Source organism: Vigna angularis, chromosome 10 (genome assembly GCF_016808095.1).
Source record: "Vigna angularis cultivar LongXiaoDou No.4 chromosome 10, ASM1680809v1, whole genome shotgun sequence".
Lineage (NCBI taxonomy): Eukaryota > Viridiplantae > Streptophyta > Magnoliopsida > Fabales > Fabaceae > Vigna > Vigna angularis.
In genome coordinates this window covers 9,179,003-9,200,120 of record NC_068979.1, presented here as the reverse complement: position 1 = coordinate 9,200,120, position 21,118 = coordinate 9,179,003, and the positions used below count along the sequence as shown (strand labels likewise).

The 21,118-nt window shown below is 33.6% G+C and overlaps 1 protein-coding gene across 1 annotated transcript; it reads right to left on the bottom strand.

Annotated features, from left to right (window-relative positions):
- Positions 1 to 10,667: 10,667 nt before the first annotated feature.
- On the bottom strand, positions 10,668 to 11,823 carry LOC108335227 (RING-H2 finger protein ATL8). Its single transcript, XM_017571195.2, has one exon. It carries the CDS (start codon positions 11,411 to 11,413, stop codon positions 10,760 to 10,762), a length of 654 nt encoding a protein of 217 aa, XP_017426684.1. The 5' UTR covers positions 11,414 to 11,823; the 3' UTR covers positions 10,668 to 10,759.
- Between the last annotated feature and the right edge of the window lie 9,295 nt (positions 11,824 to 21,118).

Genomic DNA, 21,118 nt, shown 5'->3' with positions numbered 1-21,118 from the left:
TGATCGACCATTTTGTTTTATTTTTTAGAACATGATAGTTATAAGATTTAGCACTAATGCGTCATAGAAAATATAAGAGATTCAAAACTATACCAAAACATATAGATTTGTATACTACTTTTTTTAATAAAATAAAGTTGACATTTATAATTATCCATGAGAGTATAAAAATTAGTTGAAATAATCACATATATATGTCAACTGATTTATGCGAAATTATTTAATTCAATTATGACAAAAATATGTTTAAAAATTATATATATGTATATATTCACACATCAGATATTAGTAATTAACTTTTTGGAGAAGATTCATAAAATAATAACCATTTTGGAGAAGATTCATAAAATAATAATCATTTATGTTATTAAAAATATAAATACAAATTGTAAAAGAAATCTCTTATCAAGATATTGCCTAGAGATGACATTAATGATTCACTGATCATTTTTTAAAAAACAACTAATACACGTGTAGCTATAAAAATTATATATTCCTAAAATATTATAATTAAAAATATTCTATGAATGAAAAATAATTACCTTTTATTTTTTTTATTTCAAAAAACAACTAATACATATGGCAACAACTATAAACTCATGATAATAAATAACTATCTTTTATTTTTTATTTTAAATTAAATTTTAAAATTATTAAAATGACCTTGGATTTAAAGTATGTTTTTCGAGAATTTTTTTTAACCTAAAACTTGGTATACTTTGTTAAAATGTACCAACTAGAAAACGACCTTACATAAATTAGCAAACCCCATATATATATATATATATATATATATATATATATATATATATATATATATATATATATATATATATATATATATGGGTTTGCTAACGCGTGTACGCCTGTTTTTCAGTTGGTACATTTTAACAATGTGTATCGGGTTTTAGTAGACAAAAATACCCTTATATATCATGGATTCCTAGTTTTAAGGTTAAGGGTATTTTAATAATTTTTATTCTCAAAAAAAAAAAGAGAAATCCCCAAACCCTTACTCACCCCTCTCATTCCTCTCAACCATTTCTCTTTCATCTCTCTCACTGCAACCTTTTCTCTATCATCCCTACTCTAGTCCCAATTTAAAAAATCAGAAACACTTGTCGTTAAACAATTTGCCTTTGTAAAGAGTTGAGTTATTAACATATTCACCTTTAGGCAAAGGTTCATTCAAGATCTATTCAATTTCATCATCTTCACTAACCTTTCTAATTTCATCATTTGCATATGTTGAAACATCATCTCTAAAAAAAATCCTCCAGGCCAATTACCAATTCCTTTGGATGTCATTATGCTTTTGAAAATTAGATAAAATTATATACGGCAAAAATTATAAAATGAAAACTCATTATAAAATCATTTTTTGTAAGAAATTGCTTAACAACGAGTGTTTCTGATTTTCCAGGCCAATTACCAATTCCTTTGATGTCATTATGCTTGTGAAAATTAGATAAAATTAGATAAGACAAAAATTATAAAATGAAAACTCATTATAAAATCATTTTTGGTAAGAAATTGTTTAACAACAAGTATTCTTGATTTTTTCCAGGTCAATTACCAATTCCTTTATGCTTGTGAAAATTGGATAAAATCAGATAAGACAAAAATTATAAAATGAAAACTCATTATAAAATCATTTTTTTGCAAGATTGTTTAACAGTGTTTCTGATTTTTTTCAGTTGGGGTTACATAGGATGACAAAGAAAATGTTGGAGTGAGAGAGATGAAAGAGAAAAGGGTTGAGAGGAATGAGGGACGTGAGCAAGGGTTTGGAGATTTCTTTTTTTTTTTTAAGTTTTGAGAATGAAAATTATTAAAATACCCTTAACTTTAAAATTTAGAATCCATAATATATAGGGATATTTTTGTCTACTAAAACCCGGTACTGACACGCGTTAACAAACACACACACACACACATATATATATATATATATATATATATATATATATATATATATATGATAAAATATTACAAGTTAATTCCTACAACATATCTTTCGTAGATCTTTCATATATCTCATATTTTTCATAACTTTTAAAATTTCCAACATAAACTAATCATATTGTGCTAAAACTTGTAAGCACTAGTGAAAAAACAACGTATGATGTCACACGTTCAATGTTCAACCACTGAATAGCCAACGTTAAAAATGACCAGTGACATTCTTGTAAGTAAATGCAATTATTAGACGTAATTTAGAATTGTAATTCGACGTCAATTTGTTATATTGTGTAAATTTTACAAAAATGCTTGGCGTAAAGGTGAAAATGTACTTTCATATAACATCGAATTCCCTAAAATTAGATGTCAAAAAGTATATAAAACGTTGAATGCCCCAGCGTTAGACATTAAAATGTTAGTGAATTCAATAAAAATTTGAGCAGAAGATTGAAAATTCATTCACTTTATCTTAGCGCGCGATACCCTCTTCTTTGCTCAAATTTTTCTAGAACGAAGTTTGACGACCATCACATGTAATCTTTCTTTCCTTTGTTACAAAAGCATGTTAATTAACTACTTTAGGTATGATTTTTTTGTTTGTTTTGACCGATTATTTTCATGTTCTTGTCATTCATAGGCACATTCTGGTTTCTCTCTCATTGATGGCAACACTTTATTCTGACGAACCCACCTTTTGAAGGTTAATTTTTGTTTTCATTTTGAAGAACTTATTTGTTGAACATATTTGTTGTTGTTTTTTTGTTGAACTTGTTTGTTGTTGTTGTTTGATTGAACATGTTTGATGTTCTTTGATTGAACATGTTTGTTGTTGTTGTTTGATTGAACTTGTTTGTTGTTTGTTATTGTTGTTTGTTGTTGATACTACACTAGACGTTCATAGTTTGTTCATGTTGTGTAAAATACCAAAAATTGAAATTTGTTTGTTTTTCTGCTTTTCAAGTATTGTAGAGTTATAAAAAATGATCACAATTAATTAAAAAAAACAAAAAACAATTTATTAACATTGAATATTGACAAAATTCGATGTTAATTTGTTTGACGTCGAGTTGTTCTATGTTCGACGTCAATTTAACGTCTGCAGATATGACGTCAACCTCGAATTCGACGTGAAAGGTCAAAAAACACCGATGTTATACGATGTTTTTGTATTAGTGAATGTTAACGAGAAGACAAACAAAGTGAATCATTCTTTGTATAGCATTAAAAAACTTGAAATAGAAAAAAGAAAGGTGATACTTAACTCATGAGAAGAAAACATCCCAATATTTTATTGCTCATAACCACCAAACCAAACGTAGTATTGCACATAGTTAATTTATATGTTTACGAAAAATAGGACAAAGTGAGAAACACATTCGATCTAATCTGGTTCTTATTGACACGAAAGTTGGTTAACTCATGTTTAACCTAGTTAGGGTCTTGACTTTTGTAAATTGAAGTGGTCTAAATTTCTAACAAAGTTAATCTTTAAAAAGATAACAGGAAAGAACAATTTGTAGGAGCAGGGAAGTACTCAGGTATAGTTACCTTATTCATTGTCCATACATATGGTTAGAAGTGTAGAGCCACTATTGCAAGGATCCACAATTTTAACTGACTCATGTTAGACACTTAAAAGGGATAAAGTAGTTTGAAATTTTTGACGCATTTTTAGGTCGTCGTTGGAGAAAATATAGGTAGTAATTGCTTTCACCAATACAATAGAAACCAACAAGTTTCCTATAAAGATGTCACCTTCTCCTAAGTCACCTTCATGTACCAAGCTAAAGCTTTCAAAGGTAGAAAAGAAATGAAAACAAAAGTAGGAAAAATAGTTAGTTATTAAGAGTTATTGAGTCCTCATCACTTCTCGATTACAAAAAAGTAAAAGTAGTTAGGTATATTTTTCATCCTTAGCTATATTAATAGATCACAAATATATTGTTTTTTAGCTTAAAAATAATGTTAAAATATTTTATATTACTAAAAAATAAACTTTAAACCAAACTTAATTTTATAAAATAGGTAAGATTAACACTCATTTTATTTATATATATATATATATTATAAATTAATTTTATTTTAAATAAATATGAGACTTTCAACCTATCTCTTTGTGTCAAAACATATACCTCTTAAGCATAAGATTATATATTGATTGATAGTTTTATAACAATATACCTTACCATCAACAAATTTTATTGAAATAGACTTGAATTGATGATTTCATATTTTGTTAAAGAAATATATTTTAAATCTAACTTAACTCCATAGAATTGATTTATAAAATAAAATTTATACTTATATATATTATAAATTAAATTTATCTTTAATAACTATATATATATATATATATATATATATATATATATATATATATATATATATATATATATATATATATAAAAGATCTTGAAACTCTTTAAAATCCCAACTTTCAAGTTAGATAAAGACTCCTTAATACATGGACTCGATAAAGCTAATGGTGTAATATGTAGGACCTTTGTGCTTTCAAATCTGGAGGATTGAGGGGAGATTGAGTTGGGTATGCTTTTCCCAAGTTTCGTTAACTTTGAGCATTTGTGGTGAGGTGTGAATGGGCAAGAAGAAGAGAGGAGAGGATAACCTAGTAAGAAAAACAGTGTGTGGGGCCCAGTAAGGAGTCACACATGGCCCACCAAAATAAAATTGAAAAAAAAGAGAGCGGAAGATGGCATCAATAGAGTGTTATAGTCCCTCTCATTAGAAGATGCGAATTGGGAAATATGCGAAGAGGACCATCTTGTTGCGAAAGGGCATCTCACTTTATTTTATTTGAAGGCCATAACTAAAATAAAATAACACCTTTATGTCACCCTTTTGTCTTATCTTCCCTTTACATGTATGTATATTTATTTTGCCGCCATCCATGAAAGAAAGTGTGATTTGTTGTTCCTTTTGCTGTTAAAAATGGAGATCCGAGAGATAGTGGAAATGAAGGAAGGTTGATGTGGAAGTAGAACCTCACCACTTGTTTCTTTCTTCAAACCAAACACCAAAATCATTAATACCATTGATTTTCCTATGTCACCGATGATGGGCATAAATGCTATGGCTCTTTGATTTCTTACTAGCTAATGCTCACTAGCCAACAAAAAGGGAAAAGTGTATTAGGGTTTTCATGTGTAATAAAAGAAAGGAAAGAGAGACACTCTTGGATCTGTCAGAAGCAGATTTATTACGAAGACACAATGAAATATGAGTTAATTACGATGATCAATATTATTCTTTATCCAAAACCTGAAGATAATAAGTTAATAAATTTTTAACCTTTCATTATACCATACATTTTCATTTCTGTTCAAGGTGAAATATACACCTACATTTTAAATCCTAACATACATATACATGGAGACAAAGAATAGAATATAAGAAATAGAGAAGAGAAAACGGTGTTATCAGATACCAGCTTTCCTTTTCGTAACTTGTTTCTCAACTTCTTCACTCACCAATTCTAATTACTCTTCAGACGTGACTCATTTAAATGCTATATTCACGTCACTTTTCAACACCCAAAATATCATCTATTCTTTCATCACACTTACCTTTAGATCACAGCATAACACATCCTTTTCACCCCAAAAAAAAAACAAGTTTTATGACTAATTTATGTGGTTATTAGTACACAAAAGTTATAATTAACTAAAAGTGTAGCAAAGATATAACTTATAATTTATCATCAACTTTATTGATTTTTTTACTGTACCATACTTGGTTTTAATAAACAATAGGAAAATTCATTCAGCAAATAGAATTAGTTTATATTAGAATTGTTATCTCTAAATTTTTTCAAACTTTTCTATTTAATGGGCAGGTTAATTTATTATATCACTTTTGAATTAAACGTCTCAGCAAGTTAATTTTTGAAAGTAATGTATATTAATAATCATTTTTAACTACAGAAATTACAAGAATTCACACCATTAAAATAAAACTTGTAAGTATTGGTTAGATCATTTTGGCGCAAGTATTACATATGTGTATCTATTCCTTGTAGGTCTTACATAGAGGTTCATTTTTTGGTGATTTTTGTTCAAAGTGAACAAATTTTCGTCCAAACTAAATTAAAAAAGGGTCACGCTTTGTAGAGTTGTTTATTTAATTAAATGAGTTGTTACACGAATGCATGTGTTAATTTTCTGAGTTTTTGTATAGAGGATACAATTTAAAATGGTTTATTGATAAAAAAAATATTAATAATACATGACATATATAGTTTTTTTTTTATGAAAACATGACACACTTATTTCATTTGAATTACTAGAAATATAATTTAAATTCATAATTAAAATAGGCTTACTCTTATTTCAAAATTTAAACCCAAATTGATATAGAATAAAATTGGATTAGTAGATAAAATGGAATTTGCATATCTTTTGTTAACATGATAATGAAAGAACATATACCCATCAAACGTACTAAGTTTTAGTTCATTGTTAATCACACATAAGTATGTACGCACACCTACTTCAATTATAAATAATTTATACGATCTTTTTATTTCACTACTGTAATTATTTTGCAAACTAGAGTATAATATAATAAAGCTAATAAAAAAAACAAGCTTTTATCTCTAAATTTAAATTGAAGTATTAATCGTCCTCACTCACTACTAAATAAGCAAAACATAACGACATAAAAATCGTGTTAAAACGTAGCACCCTTAAAATCCATATCTTAGCGTTGAAATTATAATGCTAATATTACATATTTTTTTATTAATTTTAATAAAATATAACTTTATTAGAAGTAAAAACAGTATGTGAAATCCTGAAAATGACATATGGAAAGGAGTGACAGATATAAGAATTGAGAAATTATCAAGGTTTGAAGTGTGCAGGTGTGTGAGAATAATGGAACCGAATATTTTTGTAATAAAATAATATTATTATATGATGAAAGATGTAAATATTGATTCCATTTTCTGATACCACTCTTTCTCTCATAAACTTCTTCTCTCTTCTTTTATACTCCATCTCTCTACAATTCTCTTCATTCTCTCTATACAAATTCTCACCTTATTCTTCACCTGATCAACAATCAGGCTCTGCCTAAGCTTTTCTGGTGACAAAAGCCTCTCTTTTCACCCATCAAGTTATTGTTTTGGAATTGGTAAGTTAAATTCCTTTGTCCTTTGAAGTTCTACATTTCCTGTTACATGCAAGCATTATAACTTGCATGTGTCCATCAACTACTCTTCTAGGTCTAATTCTTAGTTCTGGGGTGGGTGAATGTTGTTTTCTCAACCATCCAAAGATTTGTAGGCGGTGATTGTGCGTGTGGGATAGCCATTTCAGTGAGAGGTCTTCCTTCGATCCGGTTAAGAGGTAAGGGAAGCTAGTAATTTAATTACGTTTTCTGTATTGGAATTGGTTGTTTAAATGTATGCATGTATGATTGAATGATTTTGTTGCTGATTTGTGTGTATGATCGAGATCTGTGAACCGTTTGGTTTCTGCTGATATAATGTTCGGTATGTTCTTGGTTGGAGAAAGTGAATGAGTGAAATTGAGAAGTTGAAGCTAAAAATGAAATTAGGTAATGAATTGTGTCTGAGCATGTTTAGTTAGACTTGTTAGAGCCTTTAAGTTCTTCTGTAGGGTATGAAAAGTGAGAAATATGACTTTGGGTCCTTGGGTTCTTATTTTGTGTAAATTGAGGTGAAATCTCTCATGAAACTCTTTAGTTTGGTGTTTTTGAAGTTTAAGTATATCTGCTTAGGTGTGAATTGATATATGATTCAAGTTTTGAGGATTTGAAGTTAGCCAAAGTGTTTAGAAATAGTCATGTTGGGTGTTGTTCATAATTCTGCAGAAGTTCTGCAGAATGCTGAAATGGTTAGTGTTGACCGTTCGGCCTTGTTTTGCTCTCGGTCATAACTAGGTCAGTCTCTTTAGAGACTCTCTAGTTCATGACTGTTCAGGTTCTTAAAGAGTGTTCGGTCTTAGACTGGTACTCGGTTTCTTAAAGAGTGCTCGGTTTGTACTGACACTCGAACTTCTGAAGAGTGCTCGGTCTGTACTGACACTCGGTATCTCGAAGAGTGTTCGGTTGGTACTGACACTCGGCTTCTTGAAGAGTGTTCGGTTTGTACCAGCACTCGATCTTAATAGTGCTCGGTCTTGTACTAGCACTCGGTCTGTATTGGTGTTCGGTTTAAATTCTATAGTGTTCGGCATAAGCCGATAGTGTTCGACCTAGGCCAATAGTGATCGATCTAAGGCAATAGTATTCGTTCTAAATCATAAGGGTTCGGTCTAAGATTTAAGTGCTCGGGTTTTGGCTTTAGTATTTGGTTGTTTAGTATTCGACCCTAAATTCGTGTGCGGCTTATGCTTGAGTCTTGCTCTTTAAATGACCGTTCGGTCATGATCATATGGGTAGTGATTTTTCCGTCCGGTCTTGTTCATAAAGATTTGTGGATCTTTCTGTTCGGTCGTTCTCAAGGGTGGTGTTGTTTTACTATTCAATTTGTATTATATGGAAATGAAGAAGTATCATGGCATTACAGTATGACGTGATTTGTATTATATGGATATGAAGAAGTATGATGGCATTACAGTATGATGTGATTGTATTATATGGATATGAGCGAGTGTTTCAAGGAGGAATATCTCAGAAATGGTTATGAAATTGTAAAGTATGAATATGGTCAGACTAAACTGTCATTCATCCTGACATTCTAATGGTCACCGAGTCTCAAGTAGAGAATGATGGCGCATGTGGTGAGAATAGTAGGAGGCCTGGTTGCGTATAGCTTGGGGTTCCAGCTATCGGGCTAAACTCATGTGTAGGCTTGGTTTTCCAGCTACAGTGAGGGATGAAGGGCTAACCTCGTGTGGCGGCTTGGGTTTCCATCTATGGTAATTCTGATGGTTTTCCAGATTACCTTTCCACGAGTGCAAGAACGTCGTAGCTACATAATTCATACAGTTCAAACAGTCTTAGTGAAAAGTGGTCAGGTATAAGATGCTTATATGAGTTTGGTAGATGTATGATTGTTTATATGTTGGTATGAATTGTATGCTTACATAGTTAATTAAATTACACTAGCTTACCCTTATTTTCATGTCTTGTCATGTTGTCTGTTCGGTCGTCTTTGTCCTTGCAATGATCACCCTTTTGGTTGTGAGCAGAGTGTGAATAAGATATTCTGGAGCAGGCGCTGACAGGAGATTAGGGTTTTCGCTAAGAATAAGACTGTTCGGTCTTGTACTTGTTTTTACTTTTAGTATAGGACCGTTCGGTATAATACACTGTTTGTATGACAGTTCGGTTGATACACCTCTTGTATAACCGATTGATCTGTTCTTATGATTTGTATTAGTATAGGTTTATGTAAAAATTTTAATTTATAGTTATTTTAAGATAACTGTAAGTTAACTTTATTTCATGTAACTATTTTATTTTATTGTAAATGTAAGAACTCTTACTTATAGTTTAGATTTATATTTTTAGATAGGATGTTACACAGTGATGAAAATTTTAAAAAATTTACCTGATAGTCTTAAGTTTAAATTTCACTGTTTTTATTGTATATTAAAAACGTATTACTATTGTTATTGTGTACTTGATAAGACATCTACAGTATTTTGTACCTTCAACTTTGTTTCGTCAAAACGACAAAATCAATGCTCTGCCTTACATTGCGCACCATTGCAACTCGAAGATTCTGGACATTGTCAAAATGGACACCATCATGTCATCAATGGAACAATTTAATTCATTTTCATGGTACACCAATTAATTATAAATGGGTAAACTTTTGTAACAAAAAGTTCATCTCACTTTTTCAACTCTAGAAAGAGAAAAAAACTTACACATGGGTAATATCTGTAACTAGTAAGAACGATAATTCTTCCTAATGAATAAACATCCCAAGGAAGATAGAATTAGATAAATTGATACCCATTTGGTAAAAATATCTTCATCTAACTCTGAAAAATATCACTCAATTAATGCGTGAATAGTGAATGTTCATAAAATCTAATTTGATTCCTTTAGTAAAAATATCTAAATTCAACTGTAGAAAAAAGATCTTCTTGTTGTCCAAAATTGATAAATGCTCTTACTAATGACAATTACAACATTAAATTCTTAGATAAGATAATAATCCTTCCTAAAAGGAATAAAATAACACTAATAGTAAGTTTTGGATAAAATATTTAATTTAACCAACTTTTTCCTACTAAACTTATCCTTGTCAGAAAAAAGTAACACTCACTGATAAATAAAAAAGGGCGCAAAAAAAAAAAACACTCAACGAGGAAAACCATCTTTTTCCCTACACATTTTTTTAACTTTGTTCTCTGAAATTATTAAAAAGACTGAACTCCAATCATTTCCATATTAAAAAGATCAGGGTTTCACTTTTCATTCTTACACAATCTTGCATTTCTGTCTTATAATATAGTTTAAAATGGGTATTAAAAAAACAGTATTTTTATGCCATCACATTATAAAAACAAAATGACTGTAATTTTAGACACCAACACAGAATCTAAGTTCCACCTAAGAGTGATGCAATGTTAATTTTTAGAAAACAGTGTTTCCCTTTCACACTTTCAACTTTTTCCATCTGGTTAATTACGTCGTGTCTCACATGATTATCTTACGCCAGCCAATCTAATCTGTGCAAGATACACAAGAAGAAGAAGAGAGAAAAATTGCCAGAATTCCGATCTCTTTGATCCACTAACTTGAAGGGATTAAAAGGTACAAAAGTAAAAAGAAAAACTAATAAATACAGAAATTATGTTCACGGCAAGAACCCACTGTCAGAGTGGTGGCTATGGTGATGATTCGCGTGATTACCACTTCCACCGCCATCACCGTTGTTATTACTGCAATTACTTATCGAAGCAGCATTGCTGTCTTCTCTGGACTTTAATTCGGGCTCGCTGGCGCCGCTTCTTGAGGCGGTGGCCGGAAAGCGGCCGCACTTCTGACACCTGGCGACGGCGAGGACCTGGCGGCAGGAAGGGCAGGAGGAGTGGGACCCCAGCCACCTGTCGATGCAGGACACGTGGAAGCCGTGGCCGCACTGCGGAAGAACACGAATCTCGTCGCCGGGGGCGAAATCACCGAGGCAAATCGCGCATTCCGTCGTCGCCACCCACTTGCTCGGGTTGCTGTCCACGTACGCGAACCTCGGCAGCGACTGCAGCACCTTCTTCTTCAACCCCTTGTTCACCACCGCTTGCCGCGGCGAGTTTCCTCCACCCGGCCCTCGCCGTAGCCACGCGCACCGCGCCACGGCTACTAGTCCCACCACGCAGATTAAAGCGCACAGGAGAGCCGCCAGAATCACCACGAAATCGGACTCCAGGGCCACCGCCTCCGGCGGCGGAGCCGCCCCTGCAACAGCCGTGGCGTTGTCGGCAGATTTGAGAATTCTGAGCATGCGCGTCATTTGGGTTAAGAAGAAAGGTTTTGAATTGAAAGAATAAGAGTGAGAGAGAAAAAGAAGAGAAAGAGAGAGTGAAGTTTTGGGTTTTGGGTTTGGTGAGGAATTGGGAGGGTTAAATAATTGAGGTAGGTATTAATAGGTTGCATTGATGGAGGGTTTGGGGTTGATAGTGGAAAATATTGGGGTTAGTGCGGTTGAGGATAAGGGATTAAGGGTTGCAAGAAGACTTGAGTCAAGATCATGACTAGAAAGAAGGAAGATAGAAAGAGAAAGATGAAGTGAAGGACTTCTTTCTTTCTTTGGTAGGTACAACAATGTGGCCCCTTCTGCAAGTGGCCGAGGAGCTAAGGGACAAAACTCCACATAACTTAACCCTTTCCCAATTCTTCTTCCCTTATCCCTTAAGCCCTATGTTTTCAAAAACAATATTACTTCTTTTCCCTTTTTATCTCATCTAATTATCACTATAATTGTACTGTACCAGATCACTGCGAGTCCCCGCATCGAAGCACGTGACTACAAGTAAAACCATTTAGTGGTATTTAATATTTGAATTGAAGAATAAAGTAAGATATTATTTATGATAAAAAGGGGGAAAAGTTAATTTTAAAGGCATGGAGGAAATATATTCGAATCTGGAGTTGGGGCATTTAAAATTGGTGCAGCCCAATTAAGGAAGAGAAAGATTAATTTTTAGCCAATTGCGGCAAAAGGTTTAAAAGGTGGGAGTTTGCAGCTGTATCTTGGCATCCTGATTGTGTGATCAACTTGTGGGCGTTCAAAACCACAAGTTTACCTTAGTTTAGAGTTCTTAAAAAGAGTGCTGATAATGTAAAATAAGCAATAGTTGTAAGTAGCAAGTGGCCCTTTCTCACTCTCTTTTCGTGTTTCTTGGAACAAAACATAAACTACTCAGTACACAACACAACACTCTTCTTTCTGCCCACTTGACACTGCACATTTACGCTGCAGGTACACACTCAACAAAACCTATTTTTACGTATCTATTCCTTATTCCTCAAGCTTTCTGTCCCTTGTAGTTTCCTCACTCTGTTTCATTATTATTTCATGAATTTACCCCTAAAACCAAATCCAATAATTAAAAATTTATAGGTTTTTGTGATTTGTTTTATGTATGTGAAATATGTGTACATGTTAACATCAGAAGAAGATCATAGATTCTGAATACAGGTAGAAAGTATTGCGCTTTAGAGAAAGTTGATGTAAATGTGACCTGAAATACAGGGTGTTGTTTTAACGAGTAGAGAGATGTCTAATCCCAACACTAATCCACCCCATCTCTTCAGCCAAATTCGGTTTCTCATACAAGGAATTTTTTTTGCCCCTTTTTGCTGGGAGAAAAAGAAAGACACTTTAAAAGATGGGTGGAATTGATTGGACATAAAAAAAATGTTCCCCTAATGGGTTGTGTATGTTTGGCAAAAATTATAAACCTATGGGTATATGGTAACTTAACATAATGTAACATGAAGTTGGAGCCCTGACAAGAAAGAAAGTGGGAAGGAGGTGAGAATTTGAAGCAGTGCGTCTTTTGAAGGGTTTGTTTTTTAGTAGGCTTTTGTTTTTTGGTACTTTGGTTATGGCACTAAGACTCGTTAAACATGTGCAAGTGTCTGCGAGGGTGGGGAGGGTGGGGGCAAGGTCGGAACAACCTTTTACTTCTTCACAACATTTGTTGCAGAAGAATAATAATTATTTGAATAGTTAATGATGTTGGAACTCCAAATCAATGATTGACAGGGAGTGAAGTAATGTGAGTCCCATTATTTGTTTCTGAATTGGGCAGTGGATGCGTGACAGTGCAGAAAAAGCAGCATCGTTTCCTCTTTCACCATGTGTCCTTCGGTACGAAAAATACGAATAATAAAAAAGATGTTTGAATATATATATATTTGTTGGAGTTAATAGTTCCATTGCATGATGGAGGGAAGTCATTGGTGAAGGAAAAGGGTTGGCGCTTTCTCAGGAATGGGCAAACAGAGATCCATGAAGGAAGAAGCACCAAGGAAGATGCAGCAGAGCAGAGGGTGTAAGTAAATAAGAAACAAACAATGTTTAGTCATAATAGGTCAAATTCAATATTTATTTAATTTCTTCTTTTTAACTAACAATAAATATATAATGGATTTGTGGATTTAAAATTAATTAGTAGTGAAGTGAGGAGATACTTTTTGAAGTTAAACTATGTTTAAGTATAATATACTGTGGTATAGTAAAGAAGGTGGAGCTTAAAATTAGGATTTCGAATCATAGTCTATACTACATATAATGCTATAAATCATGAAAATTTCATGAATCATAATTATATATTTTGAAGGTTTTTTTAAGTTCAGTGTAAACTTGTAATATGCAAGTTTGTTTAGAGTTTTGTTTGTTTGTTTCCAAACTAGGTTTTTTAAATTGAAACTTCTCCATTTGATTTCCTTTTTTATTTTTTCATTACTATTTTTTTTGTATGTTTATGTCTAAACGTTTGTCACTTCTTTTCTATGCATCTAACAAATTTATTCTCTTGTCTTCATCCTGATTTTTCATCAGTGATTTGATCTTTTTCTTCTAGTCTTCTCGTCCGACCACTGATGCAAATATGTATTCCAAAGTAAATTTTGTTAGCATTTGTATTATCACGGTAGACATTGTCTATTTTCATTTCAATTTGCCAGTTTAGACAATACGTCGATCCTGACACTTTCTTTCGAGGTATATGTTGGGTGTCGACTGCTTCAAAGTCTTTTATTAGCTGAGTAGCTTTATGATGATATAGGAAGAATTCGTCATCTTCCAATTGAAATGTTCCCTTCATCTTTCTGACAACAAATTGGGAGTCAATCTTACAATCAATGTTACAAGCTCCCATATCCTTTGCTAAGGCTAGACCGACTATCAAGGCTTCATATTTCACCTGGTTGTTAGATATATTAAACTTGAATACTAGGGAATCATCTGCCCTTCTTATCAGACAATCTGTCAACATAAAGTTTCCATGTTTGATTTTGATGGTCGCCTTGACTTGCAATTCAATAGGAAAATCTGCCAAGTGTTTGACCTTTGACCAAGCTGCGGGTTTAAAACGAGTGTCAAACTCTGACAACTCCATGAACCAGCTGACTATCGACCGGCTAAGTCAAGTTTTCTCAAGATCTTTGCAATTGGGTGGTTTGTTCGAAAAAGCACTTGATACCTCTAAAAGTATGGCCTTAACCGTCTTGTCGTTGTTAACAGTGTCAACGCTACCTTTTCAATTTGTTGGTAACACGTCTTAGCATCCTGCAAGACCCTACTAAAGAAATAAAGAAGCTTTTGTTCAAAAATTTCTTGAATCAAGGTGCACTTATGGCTTCCTCCGTTATCACCAAGTATACTTGTAGTTCATGTGTAGTGACCAGTCAACACATTACAAGATGGCTAGCCAATATGGTCTTTACTTTAGTGAAGATAGGTCGCACCGATCGTCCCACTTTTCAGAGGTTTGTTTCTTCATTATTTTTAGGATCAGTTTGAACTTCCCTACTAATCTAGAAATTAACCTTGAAAGGGACGTTAGTCGACCAACAAGCCTTTGCACTTCCTTTAAAATTTGTGTGCTTCTCATCTTCAAAATGGTGTTGTAGTGTTAATCTCTTTGGCAAGTGCACCAAATCGTTCAAGTAATAAACCGTGGTAAGACCAGGTATCGTTTTCCCAAGAGACTCGTAATACTAGAAAATTGTGCGATTAACAACTCATCTAGACTCAAGAACAACTCATCATTTAAGAATATGTGCAAAAAGATAAATTCACAAGTAATTACAAGGTTGGACTTTGGTATTGAAGGCACTTGGAAATGGAAAAGACTAGAAATGGTATGAAATGACATTGTTAAGGTTAGTTTTCACCAATGCACTCTTGTGTTTAACCAATTTCATCTCCTCTCTATCAATTTACTAAAGTCAATCCACTAAAACACTCTAGCCCTAATCCCTTAGGTGAAAGAGCCTAGGTTTTCCTTATCAAACTCCAATCCCTTGGACAATCTAACAAGCAAACCCGCATTAAGAACTAGGATCTAAGACAACATGTGAATCATATCCCATCCCTGGCTCAATGACCCACAAGGACTCTTGTTTCAGTTCAAGATTTCATATCCCATCCCTGGCTCAATGAAACCCCAAAATCAAGTCATGAACGTCCCCATTACATGCAAGCTTTAAGATCGGAAACAAGAATACTAGTAATAGATAGAAAATGCATTTATAAATACGAAACAATCATTCATTACACAAGAGTTCATAGGCTACATCTAACCCTAACAAGATGAATCTGGTTCTCCATTTCCATGGAGAATCCTAAAGCTTACAAACATGGAAGATGGAAGAAGAAGGAGACCCAAAGGAAGAGGAGGAGATGTTCCCACAAGCTCCTCGCGCCCTCCATGAGCTCTAGACGTGAAATCGCGCCTCCAAAGAACCAAAGACCCTTTTTTCTTTCTGCCTCGTGAGTATATATATTGCCCGAATTCTCGCTTAAGCTAAATTATTCTCGCTTAAGCGAGAATTCTTCTTGGAGAAGATAGTCATTCTCGCTTAAGCTAAATTATTCTCGCTTAAGCGAAAATGACTGTTAAATCAATGACTTCCTGGATCATCGAGGCTCTTCAATGTAATGGAGGATCTTCCTAACATCAAAATAGATCAAAGAAAACAAGGGATTAGAGTATTATTTACGTAATGTAGCCCAAAATATAGATAAATACTAAAACTAAATAAAAGAGAGGATTTAAGCAAGTAATAAGCTAAAGAAGAGTTGATTTTGCTACTAAAATGATGCTTAGATAATGGTAAGAATTAGCATTATCAAACTCCCCCAAACTTACAACTTTGCTTGTCCTCAAGCAAAAGTACTTCACGTAGTAAACAATTCAATCACGATAGTCTAGCAACTCAAGCATAGTTTCAATCAAATAAACAAAATCAATCATGCTTGCTCAACTTGGAAATTACATTCAAGAGATAAAATGGCCTTAGCAAGCTAAACTTCAATCATGGTGCTCACAATTTAAAATCACAAGATAGATGTAATTGATAGATCAACAAACGTGGCAAGATGTTTTCATTGAATGCATGGAACCATCCTTCACCAAGAAAAGTGTTTCACTCAAGCACAATGGTGTATAAGGATGTGTGTCTAACTCTCAACTATCACAGTGTTACACAAATTAAACTTGCCGTTCATTTCACAATATCAAACACATTCACAAGCAAGTTAGCATCACAAGGACTTTTTAAGGCTTGTAATGTGGCTGGGCTAAGAAGAAAAATTAGTTTTTCTAGACAACAAAGCACCTTGAGCTAAGAGATAAAACAATTTACTTCATGATATAGCATCAGTCTCTCTCTTTGCTTCACAATTGGATAAACCACTTCTCAACTTATTTCCCAATTCTTTTTCAATGAATTCATTTTTCTTTCTCTTCTTCTTCTTTCTTCTTTTTCTTTCTTTTTGACTCATTTTGCTATTTTTTCAATGCTCCCTTATTTCAAAAACTCCCCCAAACTTAAACCATTCTCCTTATCCTAACATATATGTTCATCTCAACTCAAGGTAAGGAGGTTAAGGATTTTTCAATAAGCTTAAGGTTCCAGGGGTGAGAAAGTTTTTCTTCAAGGTTCAAGTGTTTTGCATTGGCTTTTAGGCTCAAAAATGTAGAAGAGGTTGAAGAACAAGATGGCCTTGATCATTTGTAACAAGCAAGCAAATAGTTCAAATAGAGAAACTCAGGCAAAATCAACTGTGATTTCAAAGTGATAGCACTCAACAATAAACTCTGGGCACAACATCTCACAGGTTTACTCAGGGTTCCAAAGTTTGATAAACATCATGCCAAGAATATTGATCACAATTAAAACCAAGCATCCATCTAAACATATACAAGCAACCACAACCTCTATTCAACAAACTTAACCACATAATCTCAATTAAATTTTCAAAGAAATTTTCATAGATAAAGAGCAAGCACAAAAGATTTGTATTCAATTCAAGGATAACATATGATTCACTCGAATCACCAAACCAATTGCAAAAGAACTATCTACTAGGCAAGTCAAAAAGAAATCAAAAACAAAAAAACTGAAAGTAAATAAGAACTGGAAATTAAAACTGAAAAACCGATCAAAATGGACTCTTTGCAGCTCCAACAGTGTAGAACACTAGCTTCACTTTTCATATGTAACATCTTCCTCCTCCAGTAGCTTATACTCCGCAACTGCTCCACCTCCCCCATCAGTAGGGGCCTGGCCCCCAGGCCATGCTGCACGAGCAGCAAAATCTTCAAGTCATATGTTTCTTAGCTCAGGCATGCCTCAAAGGTTGACCAATGGTGGTTTTGAACTCTTTAATTCCTAAGGAAGATCTTATCCTGTAACAAGAAAGCTCAAAGTAAAATTAGTATCTCATAGTCAACAATTGAAGAGAAAGGTCCAAAAACATACTAAAAGAAATGTGCAAAAGAAAGCAAAGAAACAAAACAATGAAAGTCAAAACAAACAAAGACAAAAGTACATGAACATAGAGGGAAGTCTTAAAATTAAGCTTCCCAAAGGTACAACAACACAAAAAGGTTTAAAAACACATCAAAAGAAGTGTGTGAAAGAGTGCAAAGCAAGAGAAAACTCAAAATCAATCAACAAAAATTAGGTGCAGAACCAGTTTTTTAAGGTGTTGGGCGTCATATCAGTTTTTCGCTTAAGCTAAAAACTTTTAGCTTAAGCTAAATTCACAGAAGAATTTTTCGCCCAGGCTAGAAAGTTTTAGCTTAAGCAAAAATGTTCCAGTAGCACCCCAACTTTCAGCCTAAATCTCGCCCAAGCGACTCAGTTTTAGCTTAAGCGAAAATATTCCAGTGGCACCCCAACTTTCAGTCTAAATCTCGCCCAAGCGACTTAGTTTCAGCTTAAGCGAAAATATCAGCAAAACTTATTTTTCAGTTTTCTGCATATCTCGCCCAAGCGAGAAAGTTTAGCCTAAGCGAAAATAATGCAGATTCTTGCGAGATTGGCCACTCACCCTATGATTTTTTTTTTCTACACCTTCATTCAATGCACTTACACACAAACCAAGCTAAAACTAACATAATACACTTATACAAACCACAAAAACAACATTACAACTCAAAAATCACGAAAATGCAACCAAACACAACATACATAACATAAACCAATAATGCAAATGACACAAAAATGACACAAACATAAGTAAAAAGGGTAAGAAAATTGGGTTTCCTCCCAAAAGCGCTTGTTTAACGTCATTAGCTTGACGGTTTACTCAATGAAGTGCAAATGTTGTTGTTGGTGTGCTCCTTTCACCAACTCTTCTTGAATCACTTTCTAGTCACCAAATCAATTCTCATAGCATAAGAATCTTCATTTTTGCCCTTCCACTACCTTGAAATCTTAAAACACTCAATCCTCTTGATCAACTTTGGCTTGCTAGGCTTGAGTTCCTTGCCTCTCATCAAAGGGTGGTGGTGACTAGTCTTTCTCTTTTTCTTCTCCCTTTCTTGTTTATCTTTTACTTAGCACTTGGAGCATCTTCAAGGGAGGAAGAATTTGGGGCAGCTTGTGATGCTCAACATAGTTGTCTCCTTGTGTCCTATAATTCCTTCAATCTCAGGGTCTTCATGATGCTTTTGAGGCTGCAGTCCTCCTTATGTGAACATCTCCCTGCATACACTTAGACACAACTAGGCTAAAGCCACAAATTAGCCCAAATAAAAGTGAAAATCTATTTACAACAAAAGAGTTAGTTCTATATACAAAATCAAGTCTACATAAGTTAGAAACCTCACAAAAGTCTAGTATTGACACGAATCCCCGGCAACGGCGCCAAAAACTTGTTAATCTCTTTGGCAAGTGCACCAAATCGTTCAAGTAATAAACCGTGGTAAGACCAGGTATCGTTTTCCCAAGAGACTCGTAATACTAGAAAATTGTGCGATTAACAACTCATCTAGACTCAAGAACAACTCATCATTTAAGAATATGTGCAAAAAGATAAATTCACAAGTAATTACAAGGTTGGACTTTGGTATTGAAGGCACTTGGAAATGGAAAAGACTAGAAATGGTATGAAATGACATTGTTAAGGTTAGTTTTCACCAATGCACTCTTGTGTTTAACCAATTTCATCTCCTCTCTATCAATTTACTAAAGTCAATCCACTAAAACACTCTAGCCCTAATCCCTTAGGTGAAAGAGCCTAGGTTTTCCTTATCAAACTCCAATCCCTTGGACAATCTAACAAGCAAACCCGCATTAAGAACTAGGATCTAAGACAACATGTGAATCATATCCCATCCCTGGCTCAATGACCCACAAGGACTCTTGTTTCAGTTCAAGATTTCATATCCCATCCCTGGCTCAATGAAACCCCAAAATCAAGTCATGAACGTCCCCATTACATGCAAGCTTTAAGATCGGAAATAAGAATACTAGTAATAGATAGAAAATGCATTTATAAATACGAAACAATCATTCATTACACAAGAGTTCATAGGCTACATCTAACCCTAACAAGATGAATCTGGTTCTCCATTTCCATGGAGAACCCTAAAGCTTACAAACATGGAAGATGGAAGAAGAAGGAGACCCAAAGGAAGAGGAGGAGATGTTCCCACAAGCTCCTCGCGCCCTCCATGAGCTCTAGACGTGAAATCGCGCCTCCAAAGAACCAAAGACCCTTTTTTCTTTCTGCCTCGTGAGTATATATACTGCCCGAATTCTCGCTTAAGCTAAATTATTCTCGCTTAAGCGAGAATTCTTCTTGGAGAAGATAGTCATTCTCGCTTAAGCTAAATTATTCTCACTTAAGCGAAAATGACTGTTAAATCAATGACTTCCTGGATCATCGAGGCTCTTCAATGTAATGGAGGATCTTCCTAACATCAAAATAGATCAAAGAAAACAAGGGATTAGAGTATTATTTACGTAATGTAGCCCAAAATATAGATAAATACTAAAACTAAATAAAAGAGAGGATTTAAGCAAGTAATAAGCTAAAGAAGAGTTGATTTTGCTACTAAAATGATGCTTAGATAATGGTAAGAATTAGCATTATCATGTAGTTATTTGAATTTGATTATATGCACTAAGCGGTGAGCATGAAGCCTAAAAATTTACCTGTTCCTACCCCAAAGATGCAGTTGTAGGGGCTTAACTACATGTTATACCGCCACATTTGTCCAAATACCTTCTATAAATTATTCTCATGCTTATTGACCGACTGAGATCTCACAGTAATTTCATTGATATAAGCTTTCATGCAGCTCCCATCTAGTGATGAAAAATCTTATCCATGAGGCATTGATAGGTTGTCCTATTACGTTTTTGACACCGACATAACCTCATAACAAAAGTTAGAACGTTTAGTGATAAACGCAGTTTTGTTCTTTTGTTTGTTCTTTTTGATGAATAAATTTGTTTATTCTTTTTTATTCTTGTTATGATTTATTTTTATTTATGTCTTTTGCTTCTTAATAAAGTAAAAATAATGATTTTTATATTATAACAAGTTAGCATGATGTTAAATCTATATAACATATCAATCATATGAGTCCAAGAATTTTTATTTTCAATTGAGAATTACTCTCATTAAAGTTAGAAACTTTCATGTGATTGAATGAGTTTTTGCCAATAATTGAGAATGTACTTTGAT

Coding starts and splice junctions, on each gene's coding strand:
- LOC108335227 (XM_017571195.2), bottom strand. CDS start 11,413: ATGACGCGCATGCTCAGAATTCTCAAATCTGCCGACAACGCCACGGCT.